Source organism: Pygoscelis adeliae, unplaced genomic scaffold (assembly GCF_000699105.1).
Source record: "Pygoscelis adeliae isolate BGI_AS28 unplaced genomic scaffold, ASM69910v1 Scaffold32, whole genome shotgun sequence".
Lineage (NCBI taxonomy): Eukaryota > Metazoa > Chordata > Aves > Sphenisciformes > Spheniscidae > Pygoscelis > Pygoscelis adeliae.
Genome location: NW_008824368.1, coordinates 1,693,501 through 1,719,703, shown reverse-complemented (window position 1 = coordinate 1,719,703; position 26,203 = coordinate 1,693,501). Strand labels below are relative to the sequence as shown.

The following is a 26,203-nucleotide window of genomic DNA, read 5'->3' as shown; positions in this document are numbered from 1 at the left end:
GGTGTGAAGGGGCCTGGGCTGCGGGAGGAGCATCGGTCAGAGGCGTGGGAGGACGGTTATGTCCTGCTCCAGGGTCTGGCAGGGTTTGGCTCTGTAAGGAGGTTGTTAGGGAGGAGATCAAGGCTTTGTGGCACTGGGGAAGGCCTTGGACGGTGCGCGCCGCATGGAGGGAGGGTCGGCATCCCCGTAGGGCGTGTGTAGCTGGTGTCACTGTCGTGAAACTTGATGTGCGCTGCTGGGGCTGTCGCTTCCTGTGCACGGGGCTAAGCACTTCCCCGCGTCGCTCCGCACGGCGAGCTGTCCTCGTTGGCTTTGATGTCACCGGCAGGGCATGCCGTACAATTCACACTTGAGTCATCCCGGTAGCTGTAAAATGCTCCTCGGCTTTGGTTGTGAAGAATGCTCTCTTGCCCTCCGCTCTTACCTGAGCCTGCCCACTTACTAACTTCGCTTCACTGCTGGGCTAACTCTTGATCTCTCCATTTTTCCACACCACAGTAGTTGCACACCCTCATAAAAAACTGTAAAAACGTGCCTCAGGTTTTACAAGTAGGAAGCAGTTTGCTAGCAGATTTTCCACACGCTGATTGCTGTCTGATAAATAACTTTTCGACAGTAAAATGGATAGAAGCAATACTCCTATGTGACAGGCTGGAAGATTTCAGGCTCTGTGTAGCATCTTCTTATTAGGTTGCTTTGCTTTTCTGTATAATATTTACTTTCTTAATTTTTGCTTTTTACTTTACTTTGTCAGCAAATAGTGTTCCAAAGCCAATAGCCCTGTTTAAAATACGATATTTGTGTATCTTGCACAGCATATGGAGGGAGGATCCTTCAGGATTTCCTGGGGGAAAGTTTATGTAGTTGAAAAAGGAAGTTTGTGTATATCCATCTAATCCTTTTATACTAATTTTCTCCATTGTTTCTTAAACTTCTTTTATTGTGTTTTCTGAAAAAAGAGAGTGTTCTCAAAATATTGGCTAGATGAATCTGATTGCTATGTTGTGATAATGCGTAATATTTCCAAGATGAGTATTTATGCAACTTACTGGTTAAATCTGTTGTTGTTTTATTTTTCCTGTTTAGGTGAAATTTGATAGTGGAGTATTACTGCTTAGCACACACAGACTAATCTGGAGGGATCAGAAGAATCATGTAAGTCCCACTTTTGTCTCTTTTATGTCATTCAGTTGTAAATTCCATAATAAAAAACAGGTAGTTTGCAGTGAAAAGACTGCACACAGAGAGATTTTTCTTTCCTTCGTGTGTGTTTTGTCTTAAAAGTTTAGTCCATTTTTTTGCTCACAGTGGAAAGAAAATTATGTGCAAGGAATGTTCTCTCACCCAATTCTGCTTTAATAAAATGATCATGCAGACATGAGGAGGGATGGAATAAATCATATAAATTTTCCTTTTCTGTGGCACAAAAATAGAGGAGAAAAGAGTCTGGTATCACGCACTAAAAACTGTTGGTTTTGAGACTGAAGTTGAATGTGTCAGGCAAATCATCATGTGAACTCCTCTCCCATGCTCCTTGTCTAGCGAGACCTTTTCTGCCTCATTGTGTTTTCAAATCCAAGTTTCCCTGTCATCTACTCCCACCATGTAGTCCCAGACCATGATGTGATAATAGGATGTGTTTGGTTGGCAGTATTACTTTGTATATGGGTTTTACCTTCCCGACTGCCTGTTCTTGTGCTGAACCATCCCTTCAATAAGCCAGAACATTTGTGTGTACTGCTATGGAGAATTAACTCAGAGGTTAAGTGGCAGTGTCAGAACTACAGTGTAATACTGCTGCTGAACGCTTTGTATCATCAAGGCTGAGACTGCAGGCTAGAAATGGGTGAGGAAGACTACAGACACAGAGAAAGCTCTAAGCATAGACTGTGACAACGTGCACCACTTTGCAACTGCAATTGAAGGAGAAGTCCTCCTCAGAACCAGGTTGGATTATGCTCATTTTGGACACAGTCATTTAGAAATTTAGCCCTGAAAACCAAAGTATAGACAGAGCATGTTCAGATGACAACTTTTCAAAGGCCTGTTATATTCCGCTGTACTGGTTTTGTGCAAGGATAGCTGAAGCACCTCTCACACCCCAAAGGCCATTCCCTACCAAATATCACATCCTTGCTCCAAAGCAGGGAGCTACTAAGAGACTTCTAAAGGTAAGGTCATGAAGGATGTTCTTAATTTGGCAAAGCAATATATTTTTTCCTTAGGGATTGCTTGCAGGAACTTGAGAACTATTTTTAGTACAAATTTTTCAAAATGTTTTAAGAGCTAGTCCCCAGGATGGGGTAACTGTTAAAGAAGTCAGGGGTTGATTGTCCAGATCATGAACTATTCTGTATAAATTAACTTTTTTTGCATAGTCAGCATGAGATAATTTAGTTGTGCTAAACTATCTGTGTAATTCATCTCTTACTTCTTCGTCAGCATCTCTTCTTGACACAGGTGGGCATGTACTGCAACGTGCACTGCTTCTAATCTTCTCACTTGGACATTTTACTTGCTTGGAGTAACATTAAGTGTTATGGCTTCAGCAAGTCTAACAACTGTCCATATCCTCATTCTCTCCTTCCCAACAAAAGGATGACATTCATCCCTTGTCCCTGACTTCCCCTGCTCCTAGGCTACATGATTCCTTGTATCAAGATCATTGAATTTGCTAAATCAGCAGAGAAGAAACTTGGAAGATAAGAAAAATAGTTTTCTTTTAACAAATTAATTTAACTCAGCAAAGATTCTGACAAGCCTCAGGCTTGATTAAGAGAAGGGGCAGAAACATATGGCCAGGAGATGGGCAAAAATTACCCAGTTCTGATCTAATACAGACCAATTCTGTCTCAGTGGAGCCAGGTTTGTTTTTTAATTTTAAATCTATGGTACACAAATAAGTTTTTTAGTGCGGTAAATGAAGCTGATTCTTTCTCAGGCTCTTAGGATTGAAACATGAGGAGCACAATGCCCTTTTATTTTCATGGTGAGTTGTTGGGTAAGCTCAGCTGTGATATAACATCAGCCTTAGAAACCTTAGCTAGCTTACCTAGAATAAACTTGTAGAGAGAGTCTGCTTTTATTGTGTCAGCAAACTTCAGTAATAAATGGGGCACTAGTCATTAGGTTAACATAGCAAACCTTTTTACAAAAACAGACAGCTGTGTTTTATAGCTGCTGTTGTTACATACCATCTGCAGTTGCACAGTATAGAAAATACAGCGATTTCCAAAGGAAAAAAAATACGTAATTCTTTTAAGTTTGTTACATAGCTAGATTTGTACAACATTTTAAACCATAAAGTCATGCATAATGTGAGCATGAGACATTAGAAAAAAATATCCAAATAAACTCACAGCATTTTTAACACATCTCTCTTTTTTATATCCCTTCCTCTTGCTTCTCTCACCTGGAAGGGGTGATTCTAAGCCCTTGTGCTTACAATAAGTTCATAACTTTCTAACTGTGAACTAAATGAATCAATCATTTTGACAGTGTACATACTATAAATAGTTGGATCCTTTTGTCATTTTCAAAAACTTTTTTTTGTTTCTTTACACAGAAGTATCATTCTGCCTATATTTAAAGTGTCCAGAGCTATGTGGGCGTTTTACAAACAGTAACCTCTTCTATATAACAACTGTAGAATCTGAAGCCATAGAAGAATCTAAACAGCTTGTATTAAGAGTTTTTAGAACAGGAAGTACAACCCATGTTTTTTCCCAATGAGAGATCTACTTATTAGTCGGAGTTCCTGCATGTATACTTCCCTAATCTCCAATTTAATGAGTATTTAATCATTTCATGCAAAGAGGAACAATTTTGGTAGTAGGGATTGAGAGGGCCCTGTAACAGTGTTCATTGTAACCTGGTGTTAGGCACACCCTCATGGCAGATGGAAGAGAGGTTCAAAGAGGGAATGTAACTTGTGTTTCCTGTATTCTGGGTGACTGTGTTGATCACCAAGCTATTGTGCGGAAGACAACGTTCACTAAAGGACACTCACCAAAACAAGACCAGGCACCTAATTAGATGCTTTGAATTGCTCCTTTGAGCAATTTCTGTCTCAAATGCATGTAGAAAGAGTTTAGCCTGGGTGGGTTAGTCTCCCACAGATGGATACAGTCTTGTTTCTTGCTCTGCTTTGTTTTGTCTAAAGCACAGTCCAATAAATGTGTGTTGAGATGCATCAATTGCTGGATTAAGTCCTTGGGTGTGGGATAGATGAAGAAATTCCTGTTCCACTCAGAGGATAGTCTAGTTTTTCAGACGTTCAACACTTAAAAGACTGGTGCTTTTGGATATCGTTTTAGCTCCCAAAGTAACATCAATGCAAAAATGTTAAGAACCTATGAGCATTCTGCACCTACAGGGATAAGCTGCAGTAGTGTGGAAATTTTAGTGTTTAGATTTTTAACTTAGATACTAAAGACTTGTTAAATTCCCAAGTCCTTCTATGAATCTAGCTTGAGGTGTCTAAAGTCAACACATTGACACTTAAGTTTGATTTTTTTTTTTTATTATCTAGAACTCAGTTTCAACTTCATATTAAGTTTTCTACTTACGTTTCTCTTTAATAGATTGTTTCTATTGTTACTATCATATTTCATATGGGGCGCCTCAGGCAGCACCTGTAGAAATCTGTACTGTTTGTGAAATGGAGAAAGAGAACACTTGCTTTTAGAGAATGAATAGTCAGGATATGGCTTTAATTTCACTTGTGTTTGCATTGATTGTTCCAGGAGTGCTGCATGGCTATACCTCTGTCTCAGATCGTCTTTATTGAAGAGCAAGCAGCTGGGATAGGAAAAAGGTAAGGTGATAGTCATTGTCCTTGTCCGATGGATAGTTTGCCCATGCATGTTATGTGAGGTACCCAAGATTATATATATTAATTCATGGTAGGCTCCATTTGCAATCCAGGTTTCCAGACTGACAGCCACAAGGACCTGCTTCCCTCACTTGAGATCAAATGTGTAAGAGACTCATGACAAAGCAGTGTTTGATGTGATTTGTTAAATAACTGTCTTGTAATCACTAAACAAGTATGTGTTCTAGCTTGCCATTTTCATTTGATTAGTCATAAATGACAACAGTGATTTTGCTGGATCTAAATTTGAAAGCTAATTTTAGTCTTTTGTGCCACAGAACTGGTTGGGGATAGAAACTCTGCCAGATCCTGTATTATATGGCTTTTCCTGACCATATGATTGATTTTGAGCATGGAAATGCTAGCAAAGGTTAGAAAGAACTCAAGTGCTTCCACTCTCTTGAATACCTAATTCGGTATGGGATGTGTATAAAGAAGTTTCACAAGAAACAGAGAAAAAAATATTAACTGGAGAAATACATATGTAGTTGACATCTGCTTGCAGCCTACAGTCAGATGGGTAAGGTAATAGGCTGGGGGTATCCAGGAGAAATGAGGCAATTCACTAATGCTGGAGAAGTCAAATAAATAAAGACCCATGAAAAAAGTATCAGTAAAATGAAATGGGAATGGCAGACCTGTAGTCATGCTGTGATAGCAGTCTGTTATGTTCCTAAAATAATGCTATCTCAAAGTTTGTTTTGGTGGTAGGTGTCATTTTAGACTGTTATTTCCATGCACGTTACCTTTGAATGTTGGTTTTGGACATATTCACATACAGTGTTCGCAAGTGACATATACAAGTGGGATAGATTAAACATAATATTGAGACCTTTTGTTTTCCTGTGAAAAAGATAGCGTATTTTGGCAGTAGTTATTGCAAGTCAAAAGCCAAAACAAACGACTACTCGACGATTAGTTTTTTATCTTAACTAAAAGATTTTTCAAAAATTATTGCTTGAAATGTTAAAATTTGTTATGTTTATTTCTTAAGAATTGATGGTGGGTACATTTTAAATTTGTGAGATGTTGCTGTTTTAGAGGTTATAGTAGTTTTTATGCAATATCTACTATAATATTGAGTCAAAATACTTAAATGTTGATGCACAAACGTAAAGCATTATTTGATGTACTTTAGCTCTTATGTGAGATAAAGTTAATAGAAGTTTTGATTAAATGGTTAACTTTGACTGTAGAAATATTTTTTTTAGATATTACAGAAAGCTGCCTCTTCTCCTTCCTTTAACTTTTTCTTAGTGCCAAAATAGTAGTTCATCTTCATCCTGCTTCTTCAAACAAAGAGCCTGGTCCATTCCAAAGCAGCAAATATTCCTACATCAAACTTTCCTTCAAAGAACATGGGCAGATTGAGGTAAGTTTTGCACCATGCAAGCCCAGCATATCAGATCTTTGGACATGCTTTTCTCCTCTTGCTGCGTTAGTGATAATTTTCCATGATCTTTCCATGTTTACTTTTGAGGTGGAGCTTTTTCAATACATCCCTTTTGAAGACAAACACTACGAGCCTTCAGGGTTCTGTACTTTGCTTAAATAATGCAAACAGAGCTCCAAAAATGTCAAGAGGCATTATTAGGCTTTGTCCTTATTTTAGTAGTTTTAATATAATCTTATACTTCCTTTTTTAATCTTCTAAATTGAACACAGGATTTTCCAAAATGATGTCTCTGAAATCTGTTAAATGTTTAACAGACTAAAAGATGTTTCTTTGTAGCTAACCATCTACTGAACAGGAATCAAGCAACTTATTCCTAATCATCTCTCAAATTTTATTGCTGAACACTTTTTGTTGCTTCAGAGCTGTGTTTCATTTTATGTTTTATAAATATTTCTTTTACATACACCAAATCTCAAAGGCATTGAGCATTCTAAAAAAATGTAATATATTTTTAAAAGAAGGCTTATCCTAAAAACAAAGGAATTGCAGTCTGTAAAGAAATTTCACAGTATAAGATCCTCACTTGAAGAGACTAAGAACTTTAACTTGAACAATGAAAAAAGCTGTACCTGTTCACTGCAGAAAATCAGATTTTCAATTTGAATTAGTTATAAATGTCTTACAAATGCACGTGCTTGATCAGACTCACTTTCATTTCTTTGTGAGCAGTTTTCAGCTTAGGACGAGTGTAGATTTATGCCTAGTTATAATTGTATATGTGTTTTGCCTAATCATGACCTTATTTATTTTAATGTTAATGTTCGTGTCTGAAAAGCAAACTTACTATGCTAACTGGTTACCTAGCATATCAGTGACTCTCCAGATCTTTTCTTTATGACTTCAGAATGCTTTCCTGTGAACTCTGAACAACTATAAGAATGGAGTAGGTTTTCTTTCTGGATTTTGGTCAGTGGGATACACTTACTGTTAGCTAATTAACTAATGCCTCCTTCCAGTACTAGCAATAAACAAATAAGTGTAATTGATCTGTGTGGTTGTCTTTAAATTGTTGAATTAACAGATCAATAGCAATTAGATTGTTCAACTTTCCTTCCTTTTAAAAGCATGCCTTTGAGCAAACCTCGACATTTTTAACTTTAGCATGTTTTGGAACATTTTGAATATCTGAAAAAAGTATTTTACAATAGAAGTACTTACGCGAGTTTGACTATTAACTACATGGCTCCTCCTCTAATGTGTGTATTTTTGAAGATTGGACATTAAGAATTTCCAGATAATGAGTGTTGTACTGTGGATGTGTAGGTGTTACCATGCTTTGTCTTACAGTGAAGTTTATTTCATCTACCACCAAGATGCTAAAAATACCCAGAGGTACTCTGCACAGTTTATGAAACGTCTGTTGTCACTCTCTAATGTTTGCAGTTCTATAGACGATTATCGGAAGAAATCACCCAAAGGAGGTGGGAGAACATGCCTACTGGTCAGACCATTCAAGTTAACAAGGATCCACAGGTGTGTGCAGAGCTTCTGAGCAGAATCTGTATGTAATCTCTTGTTTCCACTTCTTGCCGCCTCCATATACTGCATCTGGCATGCCTCTCTAACCAACACCGTGGGCACATGTGGGAATTCAGCTTTACTTTGCCTATTTCTTCACTGGCATAAATTAGTTTCTCCGTTGCAGTTTTCACCTGATCTAGAACACTGTGGCCTCTCTTCCTTGAGTGTATTTAGACTTGAATAGTTGATAATGAGCTCCATTTTTTGTATGTAGTCAGACACACACTCACATAATTATGCAAATATTTTATATATATATATTTGCATATAATTTTATTCATCATGAGAGATCTAATGAAGCTGAGAGATTTTTGGTCTTGATTGGGATTTCTTTTCTGTTTTATTTTTTGTGGCTGGAAGTCAGATATATAACATGTAACTTTTATATAACTCTGGAACCTATATATGTTTGATTTAAATGTATATTCTAAATGGACAGTTGTTATGGAGAATCTCTGTCATACGTTAGATTGCCTTCTTTATCTGTCTGCATACTTCTAGGTTACAAACTGATAAACACGTAGATGTTGCTGTATATGAATACATGAATATATTGAACATATAGTACTATATGAATGAAATAGGATGATTTAAAGATTGTTCAACGTCAAATCACATTATGTCCTCCTTTGCAAATGTAGTACCTATAAACATAGTTGCATTTGGGAACGCAATGGGATAGCCTGTACCCTGCGTCAAGAATGACTTAATGAAAATGCCTTACCTCCTGTTCTTACTCTTAAGTCATAGCAAACCATTAACACCAATGCTAAGCTTTGCAGTCAGAGATTTGAGCGCTGGCACCACTGCCACTTAGGTACCAGCCTTTCTAAAACACATTCGGCATCAAATGAAAGGTTCACCATCATCTCCATTCTGATACTCCTCAGCAAGGTAAATTAGACTGCACTTAGCATTGTGTTTCTGTGGCTATGTTTCTTCAGGCTAGATTTCTCGAGGTAATCATGTTTAGATACACTTATGCATTTCCACAGCTCTAGTATTGATGTTCACATGGACTTGGGAGGCTTTAGTTGAGATGAGCTGGAATGCTCAGTCTGGATCAGGCTATTAAGCATCTTCATATTAATAGCTTCAATATAATAATCTTATTATCTGTCTACTACAGCAAATTCATACATGCTTGACACTTACTGTTTATTTTTTTACACTGGTTTAAAAAATACTTTCAAGAAACATATGAACTATTATATGCATATCAGCTCTTTGCGGGAACGTTTCCTGTCTTCTAATGTAAGGTTTTTCACAGTGAGGCAGATGAGAAAACTTAGCATTTCCTATTTTGATTCCTTTCATTATTTTCTTTTGCAGGCAGGAAGAATAAGGGCTGTAGGAATTGTAGGGATCGAAAGGAAATTAGAGGAAAAAAGAAGAGAGACTGACAAAAACATTTCCGAGGTAAATACTACTGAAGTTTCAAGGTCAGCCACCTGTCTGAGCCATTTACATTCATTCATACTTTCTTTTAGGGGCAGCTGAGACTATTGTTTTTGTTGAGAAGTCTGAATTGAGTAAGAGTGTATAGTTTACAGTTAATTTTACTTTGTTTAACTGGCTTTTCAATATATGTAAAGGTACTTCATTTAAACAGTTCCTTTCAAGAAGACTGTTCTTTGAAGCTAATGGTGTGTATTTATAAAATTAATTTTGGTAGAATTAGAAATGTGAGTTCAGTGACTTTTCATCAGGGGAAGGAGAACACAAAGGCGTCTGCAGAAAGAGACTCTTACAAGTTTTGGGGGGGTTTCCTTCCTTTTTTCTACAGCTAATTTTGGTTTCAATTGAAAATTTAATATAAAGAAGAATACGCTGATATAAGCGTCTGCACATAACTGTGGTGAAGTTAGGTTTTCATCTTATAAATATTGAGTTTTTAAATGTTAGATTTAGGCTTATAATTACAGTAAAATTCTGCAGTCCAGGCATTGGCAAGATGTTACAAGTATCTGCGAAATACCTGGGCTAGATGGAGACCATCCTTTTTCCCAGAAACAGCACAAGAGTTGAATTCCAGGTACCAATACTGATGGAGAACAGAGGCAATTAATTTCTTCATATATACCTGGGAGCAATATCCTCAAAAATAGTCTGGTTCTGTCTTGGTAGTAGAGATCAATGCAGAAGTTCTCATAAACTACATGCAACAGATTCGTTCTTGTGGCAAAACTTTACGGGATTCTGTGTGCCACAATACAAAAGGCGTTCACTGCTCTGATACATTATAGAAAATTACAGTATCTTTGCAGGCCGCCGCATGCTGTTTCAGATACTGGTAGCATTAAACTTTTTCCTTTCTGTTTATGAGGAACATAATGAATGAAGTTCTGTGTGTAGTTCAAAAGGTATTGTGGTTACATGCATGTGTATATAGTTCAAAAGGTATTGTCTAGTTATTTTTTCCTTTAGTAGCTTTGTCAGAGAGTAAAAAAAATCCATTTATACGTGTTGTATGAACGGAGGAAAACCATGGCTTGTAAAATCCTGCCTTCCTCCAGCTTTGAATGTTATAAATGACTTAATTTAAAAAGTGGTGCCCTGGCTTCCAGGAAAAGGCTTCCTGCATCTGCTGTTCACTGCTGATAAGAATCCAGTTCTTTAGTCTTTTGTTTATCTGAGGAAGTTCCTGTTAGGTGTGTGCACATTCCCCTTTGTTTCCAGGCCTGCCCTCGGTGAGTCAGGCAGAGGAGGAGTTAGACACAGCATGCTGTTTATTTAGCTAAATCTAGGGTTCTTTTGATGAATGATGTTTTCATGCAGGTTATAGAGATTAGAAATAAGCTGAGAAAAGCCTTGTTAGAAAACTTTTTGTTGATATCATATACAAGAACAGTAGAAGGACTTTGATTTACACTAGAGATTGGGAAATCTATTGTAAATTATTGAATTTGGCAGATTAGGAAGTAAGAAGAAATATTCCAAAGAGAAGCTTTTGTTCTGATAGTGGTAGATTATTGTTATACGGTGGTATAGTTTCTTTTCTCCCCTTGGACCTAGCTTTGTCCCGCTTAATTTTGGATACTTAACTTAGGTACCAAGTGTTAAGAGGCTAGACTTCTCCAGTCAGTGGAGAAACACTGGCACCGTTAGGAGGGATTCAGATGAAAAGCAAACCCCGTCCCTTGCTGGAGGCATCTCTTTCTCTTCTTCGCGTGTTGAATCTCAGACCAATAAGCTTCTAAGTAAAGTGCCTAAATGTAGGTGGGAACAATTGGGTCTTCCTGCACAAATTCTGCTAAAATGTGTCTTTCCAGTGGGGGATTAGTCAGAATAAGCTAAGAATCACATAGAAGCAATAGCTGGAAGCTGTAGGCAAGATGTATCTCTGGTCATTTGACATACTGTAACTGAAAAACCTTCTTCACTTGTGGCTGGAGGGGTTGGGTGCTGCTGGGTGCTGCTGTCAGGCAAGCTTTAGCTGAAAAGGTTCCGGATTTTTTCTCACACCAGTTGTTCAAAAAAGGTTGTTGGAAAAGGTTGACCACCTGGGCATATTGTCGTGTATTGGAGAGAAGTGGGTGAGAAGGCTGAATGTGTGTTGCTGAGGATGGGAGAAATGAGAGTTACTTTTTAATATAGTTGCATTAATATAGTTGCTAACTCCCTTTTTTTTTTAACATGAATTTTTTAATGCTAGTTGGTTATCATTATTAAAACTTTTTAATTTCAGTATACCTTCAGCTTTTTAAAAAGTATGTTTTATTTAATCCTAAAAATGCCCTTTGTGGGTTGTTGTAGAATTGTTGTATTTGAGACAGTAGCAGTTTACTAAGCTTAATAGACTTGATATAATTGTGGTCCTATGATGGATCTCCAGTTTATTACATATATTTTTTTGTGGAAACAAAATAAAAGGTTTCTTAGACTAGAAGAAAATTGTTTTGTACAAATAATTTTTTCCCTTGCTCTAGCAGGTATTTTGGTTTTTAGGTCCAACAACTAGAGTTTTCAGAGGATGCTTTTTATCTGGTTTTTATCTTAATTTATTTAAATCTGATCATTTGTCTCATGGACCTTATTTCCTTCATCTTTTTAGCTGTTTTTTGTTTATTATGGTAGCACCACTGTTCCTATGTATGCGATACTTGAATGAAGAGATGTTGCCACACATTTTCAGAGGTTTTGTCTCTTCAGTTAAGCGTACATGTGAAAGCATATACCCTCTTCCTTGCTCATTTGAAATGACTGTTTCTTACTAACTTAGTAACATCTACTGATTAAAGTAAAGTTGTCTGTCTTGTCAGGAGGAGTACTTCTGTAGCTTTACAGCTGGCTTGCTGCTGGCCAGTAACAATAGATCTCCTTGAGTTGAGGGTTAACTGTTGGAAGAAAACCTACCATCACCACCAAGAAACCTTCCCCCAGCTTTTAGGAGAGCATAATAAACTTGGACAGTTTAATCTTTTCTGGGCCTCAGTATCTCATTGTTGTTTCCTATCATATGGACTTCATAAATCATATTGAACTAGCGTTTACATACTAGAAAAGCGTGTGATTGATTCTTTTCTTCATTCTTTGTTGTTTATGGATTGTATAATTTTGATTTTAAGACCTCATATAAAACAGATACATCAACCAATTATATATAATATCTCACACTGTAACATCTAAAGGGATAGCAGCTCTTACAAATAGCTTGGATAGGTGGGCAAAGACAGCTCACTGTATCCATGAAGCTGAATGCTGTAATTGTACTGATGTGCGGTGTCTGCTTTTCATTTCAGGCTTTTGAGGATCTTAGCAAACTAATGGAGAAGGTATGGCATGTGTCACTTACCCAAGTAGACTTATGCTTGTTTTCTCAGTTTTAAGCATGCTTTTCTCTGTTGAGCTGAAAGTTGACTTATTTATGTGTCTTTCTCGATAGGCTAAGGAAATGGTGGAGTTATCCAAGTCAATAGCTAATAAGATTAAAGAAAAACAAGGTGACATCACTGAGGATGAGGTAAATGAATTTTGTTTTTAAAGTCAACAGAAATGTTCCTATGCAAAGCAAAAAGCTATCCATTTAATACATGTAATGTTAATAAAGAACACTTCATGGTTGTTTTTTTGTGTGTTTGAATTCTACATAAAGTAAAAGTTACTTAGTTGTTTAGTGTTAGTTTTTCTTTTGACCCTTTCTTAAAAGTAAAGATTTTACTGCCTTTGTGTAAATTTTTGTATTTTTGACCTTTATTGGTCAAAAATAAATTGTATTAAGTCTTGCCTTCTCTTTGCTAGTAATTGACTTTATTGGTAGTAAACTGAATGGATTTATTCACCAAAACTGTCTTATAGTAATAAAATCAAAGACTTTTAAAAACCAGACTCATTCACTAGCTGATGTACTTCTAAATTTATTTATTTATTTATTTGTTTAGACTATTAGGTTCAAGTCCTATCTACTGAGTATGGGTATAGCTAATCCAGTTACTAGGGAAACTTATGGATCTGGTACACATTACCACATGCAACTGGCGAAGCAACTAGCTGGAATACTGCAGACACCGTTAGAGGTAAAGTACCTAATTTTGCACCAGCATTTTCTGTGTGTTGCTGAATTTTGGTGTAAATGCGTTTTGGCTGTAGTACTGTGCCTCTTTATAGCCTCAGGTTTTGCAGCACAGCCTCATATTCAATGTTTATGGAAGGAATATATATCCTCTTTGTGAATAAGAAAGTTTAAATATAAGTAAGAATTTTTCTTTGGAGTAATGCCATCTCAACTTCCAATTTGCGAAATATCAGTGATATTTAGAAACTCATACTAGCAGTCTTTCTTCTATTTGAACAGCCCTGTATTCATCCCTTGCTGCAGAATATTACTTTTTTAAAGAAAGAGTGAAACAACACTGACTTTGAAAATATAAGTAGTCAGTCTTTAAACTGCTTAAAAATTACATATTTTGCAAATATAGTACAGAGTTATTACATGGATTACCCCCCCCCCTCAAGTAATATCTCATATTTTAATTTATCTGACGCTATTACAGAATTCAGGATCCTCACCAAAAAGTTAGATTTCAAGTTGCAACTTATAAGGCTATATGTCTACTAAGTAAACACATACATATTACAGTATTTTTGTGAAAGCTATGTGCTACTATGATCAGAATGGAAAACTGAGTGTGTCTGAAAAACAAAAACGCTAAATTGATTGATAGGTTTAATATATTGAAATTCCTTGTTCCTGTGATTTATTCTCTGCTTTAAAATCAAAGTAATTCACAGTCTTCGGATGTAGTATCACTGTTTTGCATTTTAAAATGATTGGAGAAAGATATAATATAACAACTTACCTCTCATGCTAGAAATACGTGGTATTGCCTGGGTAGTTTTTTTCATTAAGGCCCATCATTTAGCTCGTCTGTTTTACCTGTTTAATCAGTCAAATGCAAGTTGAGATACTGTGTTTACTAGATCAACGCTATTTCTCTTACCAGTCTTGTGCTTAACACAGGAGCGAGGAGGGATCATGTCACTTACAGAAGTGTACTGTCTGGTAAATCGCGCACGAGGATTAGAGGTGAGAAATTGGTTTTATTAAGTATTTTATAAAATGTACTTCAGTGATAAGGTAATAAAAGAAAAAGGGTAAAAATGTTCCCTACCAATTGTTCACTCTACCTGTCTAACAGCATGAAGTGATCAGCCCTTTATTAAAATTAGGGGTTTTACCTTTTTCCTTTCTCCTTCTTCCATGTAATGTTTATGTATCCTCTGTAAGTTGTCATACTGTGTGCTGCTTTTTATAATAGCATATAAAAGGGAAAATCCATCCTTATCTGGAAAGAAAACTGAAAGGACAGAGAATACTAAAGAATGGTAATTTTTTTTTTTTTACAAAATGCATCAATTCTTTCTGTAAACAAGGCAAGAAGGATTATTATAGAACACATAGTAAGGGAACAGAAAGGAGCACAGAAGCCAAGAAAATAAACTGGACAATAGAAGGGAAGAAAATGAACAATATTGTGTAACCTGTTATATTTTATAGCTGTAGTTACTAAAACTGGTTGGCTTGGTGTTATGCTGTATACTTTCAATGCAAGCTGTGAATAAGTATGTTTTACTGTTTTAATAGTTGCTGTCACCAGAAGATTTAGTAAATGCTTGTAAGATGCTGGAGTCACTGAAATTACCACTAAGGTAAGAGCTTTACAGATGTATTAATAAAACATGGCACTCACAAGTCAGACCATGGTGCTTGGATGACTTTATATTTTACCTGCAGTAGATTTGTTTTAAACAAAGTCATCCTTTGCTTAAAGGATGCTGCTGTATGCACCAACATCCACTCTACATTAAAATACGAATTTTTAACCATGGTTCACTTTACTAGGAAGACAATATTCTTTTCACTTCCAATACGTTTTTTTCAGACTGGGGACGGTGTTTAACTAAGCCCAGACACATGCCCTGCTCTTCTCAGTCTCTTCAGATTTTGAAGATGCTTTTAATGTTAAGTTCATTTTACAGAGCTTTTTTTTTCTCCCCCTTTTGTAATGTGGTTATAGGTGTGGATGCATTAGAAATGTGACCGTAGGTGATGTGCACAGGGCTTTTAATTACTTTGACTCTCTCTTTTGATTTTAGGCTTCGGATATTTGACAGTGGTGTGATGGTGATTGAACTCCAGTCTCATAACGAAGAGGAAATGGTAGCTTCTGCTTTAGAGACAGTAAGTGTCCTTCATTTCCTTCAGTGTTCTGACCGTGGTGGGGAAATTTAAACACATTAGGTAGAAAAACTTGAGATACAGGATTTCCTTTTGAGGTTTTGAAATACAAAATATTCAGCTTCCAAATCTTCTAACAGTAATACTTAAATAGCACTTTTCATCTTCAAAGTGCTGTGCAGGCAATAATCTTAGTCATTGCTTTCTTCTTAAGGAATAAATCACTTTTCCATCTCTTTTCAAACTTCGTTAACCTTCAACCTTCCTCCAAATATTTTGCACTGTAGAATGAAATTCATGGCATATATTAAGCACTTAATTTAACAGAAGCAGACTTCAGACACTGTACACAATGTGCTTGAAGGCAGTGAAAGTAGCTCTTAAATGTCGATATAGGCGGTTGTTTGGTTTGGGTTTATTTCATGAAATAGAACATTGTATGTGTAACATCTTGTACTGAGTTTGCTGCTGTGAAGAGCGCTCAGTTGGAGAGTAGTGCGTATAGAATTAAGCTAGCTTCATCAGGAAAAAAAAATTGTATAAATTGCTCAGCGTGGTAAACCTTTGTGGTCTTGCTACGTCTGGACTCTTTAAAGTCCTGCTATCCCATTATTTGATTCATTTTCCTGTGTCTTTTTCAGTGGGATGTAATTTTTTTTTTGGTTTTCGTTGAGTAAAGGCTGATTCAGTGTATCCAGAGTTAAACATCAAAGTCAAAGAGGACTTTGACTTGGGCAGTCAAGAAAAAGTAGAGCTATCACAGACACCCTTTCACTTGATACATGAGGTAGACTCTTCAGTGCGTTTTGCATGATTGTTACCGTATAGCTTTCTCTCATCAAAAAGATTTTTAGATAAGAGAAGTGTATATAGCCATCTAAAAGATTCCATCCTAAATTATCAAAACTTAAATGCTTAAATCTTTCAATGTATGTTAATCCTTTCAGTTTGTTTTCTTATATTTACAGAAAAATACCTAGTCCATTTTAGTTTTTTTCTGATTATTTTTGGTTTCTAATTGATTTGTTGCCTTCAGTAAGAGTGCTTATCTCTTTGAAAGGAAAGGAAAAACCTTTTCTTGATAACAAATGAGGTCAACTACAAAAAGCAACAGATGGTGGATTTATTACTGAAGTGCCTTTTTTCTTTTCTTTTCATAATACGAGACTTGGACTCCATAGAAAAATGTAAGGGCGAGGCTTTGAATGAGGAAGGCTAGCCCATAAGGGAAAGGGAAGATGAGATTAGACTTGTGGCCAAAAGCACCCTGTACTTAATGTATAATGTACAGTAACATGAAACTTCTGGGAAGAAGTGAAAGGAAGTCGCAGGGTTTCAGACAGGAGGGACATGTGGTTTTGAACGGCTGGTGAAGACAGGAAATGACATGGAAGCCAAAGGAACCCAAAGTCACCCTTGAGGAGAGTAGTGGTTTGGGAAGGAAAGATGATTAATCACCCATGTGCATATTAGATTGTATAGCTGACTTCCATTACTCAGATTTGATCACTTAGCTTCATAAAATCTCAAGTTAGGACTAATTTAATCTGAGTTTCTGTAAAAAGACTACTGCTGCAAATGACACAGAATAGACTCCTCCCCACCCAGTTATGTGGGAAGCAGGAAATGGCAACTACATCTGGATTTACAAGTTTGCTTGAATCTGAAGCAATGGAGAAATGGAAGAATTATTAATTTGTAGGGTAATAGAACATGTTTATCTGGGAAGTTCAATGCAGTAATAAGTCTGGACTTCATATCTAATATTTTAAGCATCCACATGTCTAACCTGTGTGAGAAGGTTTCATTTTAGCATGTATTAGCGTGGTTGAGACAATGGGGCCAAAGTTTTGAGTCCCAAGACTGAACCTATCTTTTGTGTCAATTGAACGTGATGGTCTCTTTTACTGATCCCTCTAGTATGCCATAACATAGGGTGGACTACTAAGGTTTGGGGATTTTTCTATAGGCAGTGGGGATATTTTAAATCCCATTAAACTCAAATTCTCCACTTCCATCTGAGATGACTTAAATTTGTAAATCGATGACCTGCCCTGAACAGGTCTTTTATTTCCTCATTTAGGCTTCACTGTTTGCAGAGTCACTTAGTATAGTTGGGCTGCGTAAATACTGATTGTGACAGTATACTGCTGTCTGAGCTATTCTAATTTTTGCGCTCATCTTATCCCAAGGCATCTTTTAAAAAACCCGAAGGAAAGGGTACCATGTGATTTTTTTACAGATTTAACTCTTTTCTACGTTCCTTTTTTTTATACTTGGCAATTTTCCCAGGACACAGAAGAGGTATTTTTAAGGGGAAATACTCATAATTATTTGTACTTTTTAAAAATGCAAACAAACTAGTTGTCTTCACAAGGGATTTGCTACCAATTTATCACTTTGCAAGGCTAGACCTGATTCTGTTGCTGAGAGAACTTCATGGTTCTTTTAATGCCATAGTTTGTTTATCTGTGTTTGTTTTTTGACAGGTATCTGAAAAGGGTTCTCTCACAGCTGACGAGTTTGCTAAGCTGGTGGGGATGTCTGTTCTCTTAGCCAAAGAAAGGTAAGTAATAATTGCTGTGTTTAATGCCTTCATTATCATGTCGTCCTCATGTAATACAGCACGTCTTCTTTTGCTTTCTCTAGGCTGCTTCTTGCTGAAAAGATGGGCCATCTTTGCAGAGATGATTCAGTGGAAGGCTTAAGATTCTACCCAAATTTATTTCTGACACAAAGCTAATGTAGTTTGTGTACAACTTGTTACGTAGCAGTTGAACAAGAGAGCAGAGGGCAGAACCCTTCCAACAGACTTTAAAATTTTTATTTTTAGTCAACTGCAACAGTGATGAACATTGCAATGCTTTACCATTCTCAGGTATTTCAAGTGCTGAATCCTCTTACGTGGAACTGCAAGGAAATAGGAATCACTAAGTCAGAAGCATGTTAATTGTCTCAAGCCGGCTAGCTCATGTTTCAAGTTTTATTTGATGTGCTCTGTAGTTTCTCATTTCGAGAGAAGTCAGATGAAGATTCCACACAAGTGAAAGTGGAGAGAATATCCCTGTAGTCTGCCATGAGGGTCGGCATCCAGAAGACAGGTTACTACATACTCCAATTTCAGTTTGTTTATGTCTAGAGCAACAAAGCAGACAGATGTATCCGTAGTGATAAGAGAAGTGACTTTGGTGTGTACCAAGGTATAAGGAACAAACCAGTGTAGAATAACCCCTTCTCCCTGAAGTGATGGACAGTGTTCTAAGAGAGGATCTTGGGGTTCTTGTACTTTGAGACAGAAAGAACTTGCTGCAGGAGAGATTAACATATGTTATGTGAATCTAGAAAACACGGTGTTTATTTTGTCATGTCTTATGCTAATATCTCAGATAGAAGCATTGTTAGCACAGACTTCCTCCCTTCTTTTTCCTTGCCATCTTCCTTCCTGTCTCATTATGTTGCAGTTCGGGTGCCCTTTCTCTGCCCTGTCTTTACACAGCAGAGTGTAGTAGCCTCCTGTCACTCTACCAGACTCTGTGCTTCAATGTGCTTGTTTTGTATCTTGTACTTCTAATGAAAGATCATTTGTTTGCTTAATAAGTCTATTATCTGTTTTGGAGAGACGGTTCATTTGCTTATATCTCGTATGCGAAAACTAATATGCTTTCAATATTGAAGGGAGGGAGAAGACTATCACCCTGTGTTTAATAGTCACAAGGTACATTGTTTGGTATTCCTCACCCTGTGTTCACACTGAATACAATTTGATAGTCTCAGTTTTCATAACTCCAGTGGAGTTGTTACATTACTTGAAGGTCTGTTGTCATAGTAATAATGGTAAGTGGATGTTTATGATCCACATCACCTAAATTTTTGGCGTTTTGAAGTGACCGGTTTTAATAAATAACAAAATTCATTCAAGGTATGGGCAAGGACAACATATAGGTAACAGCATTGTGGTTGTAATGGCCAAATCAACATTACAAAAAAGGAGAAAAAGTCTTTTAAGAGCCTGAAAATGTTTTCAGAACTATTTCAGTGTTACTGTAGCTTAGACGAGGGTTAAGAGCCTGCCAATAAGGAGTTCGGCGCAGAGATCCCAACAGTGATGATGCTTTTGGTTTGTAGGATGCTCATTTAGATCCAGGGAATTGCATCCTCTTATCCTTGTCACGAGCAAACTTTTATGCAGTGCTTTCTTTAGGGCAGTTTTCCTCTGTTTCATGAAGGTGCTAAAACTATGTATTTGACACCGCTGAAGGAACCGGTTTCACACTATTCTTACTGTGTTAACCATCCAGTATGATCTCTTCAGGAGCCTTACGGCTTGCTGCTTTTCTTCATCCTCCCCACAACCCACAGAAGAGATCTGTGCGAGGTACGCTAAGCATCACGCATCTAAGGAGGGACTGAAAAGTGAGAAATTCAGAAGCAAAAAGCTGGTTTGTGACAACTGTTTCTTTTGCCCAATACCCAAACCTGTCAAGGGACACCAGTGGTTTCTGGGCCTGAACCTGTGCCCACAGGGGGGCGTGTCTTCTGCAGAAAGAACAAAACCAGAAAGGAAATGCCAACTGTAAACTCCCAGCCTTCGTTGCTCCAACCCTGAGCGTTTCATTATCTTAATTAAGCAATAACAATACAGCCTATCTAGAATGATGGTACCTTCTCAAGCTTTTCTTTCCCAAGATTTTTCCTTGACTTTTTTTTTCCTACAGGGAAGAAATCTATAGGGTAAATTGTATAGCTGGTTTAGAATTTAAACATACACATGAGAAAAGTAATAAAAATCAAAAGATTTTTCTTAAATAGACTTCTGTCTTTTTTTTCCTCCTAAAAGTTTTGGGCAGCTTTAAAATCTTTGAACATCAAAATCTTGTGGTTCTGTGGGGCAGGTTTTTAAAGCACTTCATATTTTTGCTGTCTCATTTTGTACCTGAAAGGGTACAAGATAGTTTTGATTTAAAATTAAAAGGCAGAATTAAATGTAATTAGAATGCCCTGGTTCTGTTGCCGAGTAGCCTGTGACCCATCCCAGACAGAATCGCAGAACTATAGATGTCTACACAAGCACCAGTTTCATGAGGGAACCGGTCTGAGTCCAAGCCAAGCATATATCCTGTGCTAGCGTTGGAAGGGCGTTTGACACATTCGAATGTGTTTTCCCAGCTGAGAGACAACAGAAATCACGTATCTGATACCGCACTGAGAGCTGGCTGTTGGGCGAACAAATGGAGCGAGATGTTTACGGGTGGTGATACCATGTAGTACATCACACTGTCCTAAACTGTCATTGCCCAGTCCTGTTTCCATTGGTACTACCAGCACAAAAACTATTGACTGTACTGGAGCAGGATTATAGGGGAGAGGAAAATATAGGAGTTGCCATTCTCAGAGATCATCCTCGTTTAATACAGCAGGTGCCATATGAACCTTTCGTGTTTTGATTATTCCAAGAATATTTGTATCATGATACATGAACATTATCTCATTTTGGCAGGGCTGCCCAATTACACAGTCCTTTGAATAGAGGTTTGTAACAGAGGTCTGTTCAAAAAGTGCTTGGTTTTTTATGGAGCAGTCCTAAATGATGATTATGTTTTTCATTTGAAAACACAGTCCTTTTTATACCTCTGACAGGAGAAGAACACTGCTCAGGAATCTACATCTTTTCCATTTCTCCTTTGCCTTTGTTTTCAGGAAAATTCTATTCAGCCTGTGGAAACATGCATCTAATCTGAACCATATTTCTGAAGTGCAAACTTTTTTTTTCTCTGAAGGATTATGTATGTATGTATGTGTATTTGGAAGTCTTCAGAAGTGTATCTTTAATAATCACTACTGGCTGCTTATTGATTAGCTAAACTCTTTGATGCTCAGTTCTTCTAACAGGGCTTTTACAGTTTGTCCAAAGGGCCTGACTTCTTGTAAAATGAGTGGAAGTATTGTCACCAAACTCATGAGGACAGTAGTGGGAGACAGCGGCAGCCTGTTGCCGACAGTAGAAGTTCCTGCTTCCTCAAGCCTGGGAGGCTCTCATTTGCAACTGGCCAGTTCTTTCAAAATACTCACTGAAAAGGCAGGAATGGCTGATTCAAAATTACTTGTGGATTTGATACGAAATCATTGTTTTCTTTGGGAGGAACCCCCTCTCCAATGTTTTTTTTTCTGAGCTAGATTCACAAATCTGACAATTACATTGCTTCTCCTATTCTAGCAGTTCCCATTTCATCCTAATTCTCAGTGCTTCAGGCATCCACGTGAAATGCAAGGCACTCTAGTTCCAGGTCGTCTTCTGCTGGGAAGACAACTATCATTTTGTTCTCCCAAGAACGAGCTGCAAGTACTCATGCTGAGAGGATATCCTGGGCATGTCTGTTGGCAACATTCATCTTTATTTTATGGAAGTACTTAAATACTTTTTGGAGCAGAGGCCCAAGTGTCATACCTCCCAGGTAGTTGTCCTGGCCAGCGGGCTTGAGAGTCATTTTTCTTTGTGGTTTAGAATTAAAGTATTATTTAAATATTAAAAAAACACCAAAACAAAAAAAACTTCAGGAGTGAGTGAGGAAACCTGTTTCAGAAAACCCCATAGCCTGCTAGTTAGCACACACTCGTGAGAGGTAGACCTGACAGAAACCACCCTGCTTCATATCCCTGCTCCAGACCAAAGACCAGGTAGGATCTTGGGTCTCCTGCTTTCCCGCTGGACTGTGAATACCGTGACTTCAAATTCCCACTGATGAAAAAGCACATGAAACCCTGCTCTGCCACGCTCACAGCAACAACGATCAGCAAGTTTAAGGTAAAAGGGGCTGGTACTGCTGGGATAGTCGCAGCACTTCTGTGAATCTAGTCGTGCTCTGAGCATAAGGCTCAGACTATTTAGACATTTTGCATCGTTTTGTTCAATTCAAAGTATTTTATGTGCTTGGAGGGTTTCACTTAGCTGATGATGAATTATCATCAAAATGATCTCAGGGAGTAAGCAAAGGAGGGGACTGATATAATCTAAATGCTGTTTCACTGTATTTTTTAAGTCTACAGTCAAACAAATCGGTGCTCCTGTGTCCCTTGCTTCATACATGCAGAATGCTCCCAGAAACTCAAAGACGGGACTTGTTACTTTTTTTTAACCAAAAAATTTGCAGGAAGATACATGCTGTGTGAAGTACTCTCTTTTTGCAAAGAACAATAAAGGCAGCACAGTTGCAGGGAATAAATTTGTGTCTGTTGCTGGTATGGCATTTGTACCGTGGCTACTGAATGATTCACTTCATGTAGGTAGAACTCTTTTCAAACGTTGCCTAAATATAACAGTATTTGACACGGTATATGAGAAATGTCTGTTCTTTCAGCCAGACTCAGCAGTTGTGTGTGTGGGGCATGATTCCCCTGAGTTTCACTTCACATCGGATGGAGAATTTGAGGTGTGTCCTTAAATTGCAAAGATACTCTGGTTTGATCCACCCATTAAATGGGAATGGCAAAACTCCCACCAACTTCAAACCCAGCCTTTGTTACAATTATCAAACGTCGACTAGTTAACAGCTCTGAAAATGGGTGTATTGGGTATGGCTGAGCTCAGACAGCAAGAAGGAAGAGCTGAAAAGACGTTCTGGAGTAAGATCACAAAATGTTTTGGTCTCTTCAGTAGAAATACCAAACTAGGCACAACTGTGGCAAAGTGGCTATTTCTGATCTTTCTGCATTCCTATTGTTTTTTCCACAGTGTTTTGGGAAAGCCCGAGATAAGGATAATTTTTTTTTCCACTGGGACTCGACTCTATTTATAGGTTACAAGGCCAGAAGAGACTATTATGACCATCTCGCTTGACCTCTCGGGTAACAGAAGCCGTAGGACTTCCCTTAGTTAATTTCTGTTTGAAGTAGAACTCCTCTTTTAGGAACAACAAGAGATTGCAATTTCTGGGAAATCCCACCACAGCTCTTGGCAAATTATTTGAATGACTATTACCTGTTGTAAAAATGTTTTCAGTGTATGTAATCAGAGTTTGTTTAGCTTCGGCTTCTAGCCACTGGACCTTAAGTCCTCTATTAAGGGTGAGTTCCCTTCATGCCGCGTGTCCTGGAATGTAACTGTTTCTTAAACAGATAAATCATTTGGAGTCCTTCCACCCACCACATTGTCATATTTTCTGCTCTTCCCGAGGTTTTCCGTAGTTAACCTAATAACCACCTTAAATTGTGAACACCAGCACTGGACCAAGAAAAGCTATTGCAAAAGTACGAATTGTGGAGGTAATTTGTTTCCCCGGTTTTCATACTCCCGGCCGTCACATATAGACTGCATGCCCACGCTATCAAACGTGCTTGAACCTATGTTTCTGCTCAGTTCACTCCCCATCCACATAGCTCAGATGCGAATGTGACTTAAGGCTTCTGCTGGACTCTCATTCCCGTGGGTATCTTAAGAAAGAGGGAAAGTGGTGTTTGAGGGTGGTCTCCTGTAAAACTGCGCTAGGCTAAGTGCACCGCAGCGTGGTTTCCCAGTGGGTGTCCAGAGCTAGACTTTTCCTATGCACAGTATAAAAACTATGAGCCTGAACCACAGTGGGGTTATTAACCAACAGCGCAGATCGAAAGGCTCAGGGCTTCATCTGATTAAGCCTGCCCTGCAGCTTCCCCAGCAGCTTACAGATGCTGTCCTGCAGATTTGCTTCCTCAGGGGTTGTCCTTCGTGCTATGGTTGTGCGATTATTCCTCATAGTGACAGATGAATTTCACTTGATCGTCTCTTTATTTTGATAAGATATCAATGGTAACTACTCTCTCCCCTATTTTCCTATAAGTTTTGTGTTTCCTCATAGCAATTTGATCGAGGTCATATCTCTTGCACTTGGTCATAATACTTTCAGGTGAGATAGTGGCGAAAGACTTTTACAAGTAAGGTGACATCTTTCTCTGCTCAAAACCTGTGGGCAGCAGCACAAACTAACTGATGCGACAGTGGGAGCTCAAGATTAGCTAACAACTCAGTATGATCTCCAGATCTTAGTAAAGTAATGAGTACTCGGGAGGGAGCTGCACATCCTATAAAGCATGTCCTGCAGTCTTTGTTCCTAGATATGTAATTTTATGGGAGCTATATTAAAATACGTATTGTTTGCTAAAGCCCAGCTTACTCAGAGGTTGCTCAGTGTTAGTGACCTGTCTAGACTTACCACTCTCCCAATTCGTGTGTTGTCTGAAAACTTGAGCAGTGATGATGTTACATCCTCTTTTAGGTCTCTGATAGAAGTTTTAAATTGCTAAAGCCTAATCCATGCTTAAATCTTTAGGTCATGAAGATAACACATTAAAAGGACATTCTGAGACCAATTAGTCAACATTTAATCCTTTTAATGCATGCTGTGCTAATTTTGCGGAAGTGTCCTTGGCAGAAATGTCAGGGGCTACCAAACCAAATGTTCTATGGAAATGTAAAGTATTATTACATTACGACATTGCCACCTTTACTCACCAAACTTGTAACTTTATCTAAAATACATTTTCCACCAACCTTTGTCAAGTGGCGTTGGTGATGGTACTCTCCCTTTTTATTATCAGCTTTTCCATCCCTGTGTCTGGAATCGGGGTAAGGCAGGCAAGTCTGCATCAGCCGGGGCTGCTCTCACTTTACAAACCAACCAAACCAGTAAAACCCCACACATGAGGATTCATCCAGTGGTCTGAAACCTCCACAGCGTCTCCAGGCTAACCGACTGGAAAAATAATATTACAAATTGTTGGATGCAAGGTTATCCAGAGCTGCTAATATTAAGTTGTTTAACTGGAGCTGCTCTTATTTTATGTTCTCAGGCTTGCATTGGAACAGAAAGTATTTTGTTACCATCCTGGAATATGGCTCTATCATCTGTTTTCCACCCCAAAACAGAACAGAAATATTTATTGAACATCTGTGTTTCTTTTGCATTCCAATTGACAAGTCAAGTTTTTCACACAGCAGTAGATCAGTAGAAGAGCTACCATTCTTTTGTTTCAAATATATATTAAAATCAGAAAAATCTTTATCACTTGACATCGCTGGCTGCAGGTCACATCTTCTTTTAAGTTCTTTACCAGTTTTATGCTTCTGATTTCTACCAATTCCTGACAACTTTACCTTTTTTCTACTTACTTTTATTAATTTAAATGTCTTCTATAGTTAAATTATTAGTATTCTTGTCAGCTCTCCAGTCAAGACTGTAGTTTTTTCAGCCAGTGCAACCTTTTTTTTTTTCATAACTAACTTGAAAGATTTTCTTGAACAATGCAGAGGTATCATTTCCAAAAGGACACGTTTCAGTTTCTCCCCGTTTCCAGCTTTATGAAGTTTCCCCGTAAACCACCAAATATTTATATTACTGCTTTGGCCCTTACCCTGTTCATCCATAACAGATGACTAGCTTGTATCCCAGCCAGCGCTACTTTGGGGGCTTCACAATTAATTCTTCTTTGCTGCTGCCGATGAGGGCAAATAGAGATTTCTCTTCCTTGCACACTTCTCTCTCTGAGTCAGGACATTATTACTGCTCCCGTTAGGAAGCTTGAGGTCATTTTAATATCAGCAAGAGGAGACTTTTAGCATATCTTGCACAGATAGAAATCACTCACAATGTCGCATCTCTCCCCCCTACGCAGAGCAGAGAGGGAATTCGGTAGCCAGCCATTGTGC

At 37.9% G+C, this 26,203-nt stretch overlaps 1 protein-coding gene across 1 annotated transcript; it reads left to right on the top strand.

The window, feature by feature from the left end:
* Positions 1 to 1,090: 1,090 nt before the first annotated feature.
* On the top strand, positions 1,091 to 18,471 carry VPS36 (vacuolar protein sorting 36 homolog (S. cerevisiae)). Its single transcript, XM_009319941.1, has 13 exons — positions 1,091 to 1,155; positions 4,746 to 4,816; positions 6,131 to 6,245; positions 7,713 to 7,802; positions 9,183 to 9,269; positions 12,593 to 12,625; positions 12,736 to 12,813; positions 13,232 to 13,366; positions 14,311 to 14,376; positions 14,935 to 14,999; positions 15,447 to 15,531; positions 18,018 to 18,094; positions 18,178 to 18,471. Exons 2-13 carry the CDS (start codon positions 4,755 to 4,757, stop codon positions 18,269 to 18,271), a joined length of 987 nt encoding a protein of 328 aa, XP_009318216.1. The 5' UTR covers positions 1,091 to 1,155; positions 4,746 to 4,754; the 3' UTR covers positions 18,272 to 18,471.
* The last annotated feature ends 7,732 nt before the right edge of the window (positions 18,472 to 26,203 follow it).

Coding starts and splice junctions, on each gene's coding strand:
- VPS36 (XM_009319941.1), top strand. CDS start 4,755: ATGGCTATACCTCTGTCTCAGATCGTCTTTATTGAAGAGCAAGCAGCT. Junction 12,626..12,735: donor TTAGCAAACTAATGGAGAAG/GTATGGCATGTG, acceptor CTTTCTCGATAG/GCTAAGGAAATGGTGGAGTT. Junction 18,095..18,177: donor GTTCTCTTAGCCAAAGAAAG/GTAAGTAATAAT, acceptor TGCTTTCTCTAG/GCTGCTTCTTGCTGAAAAGA.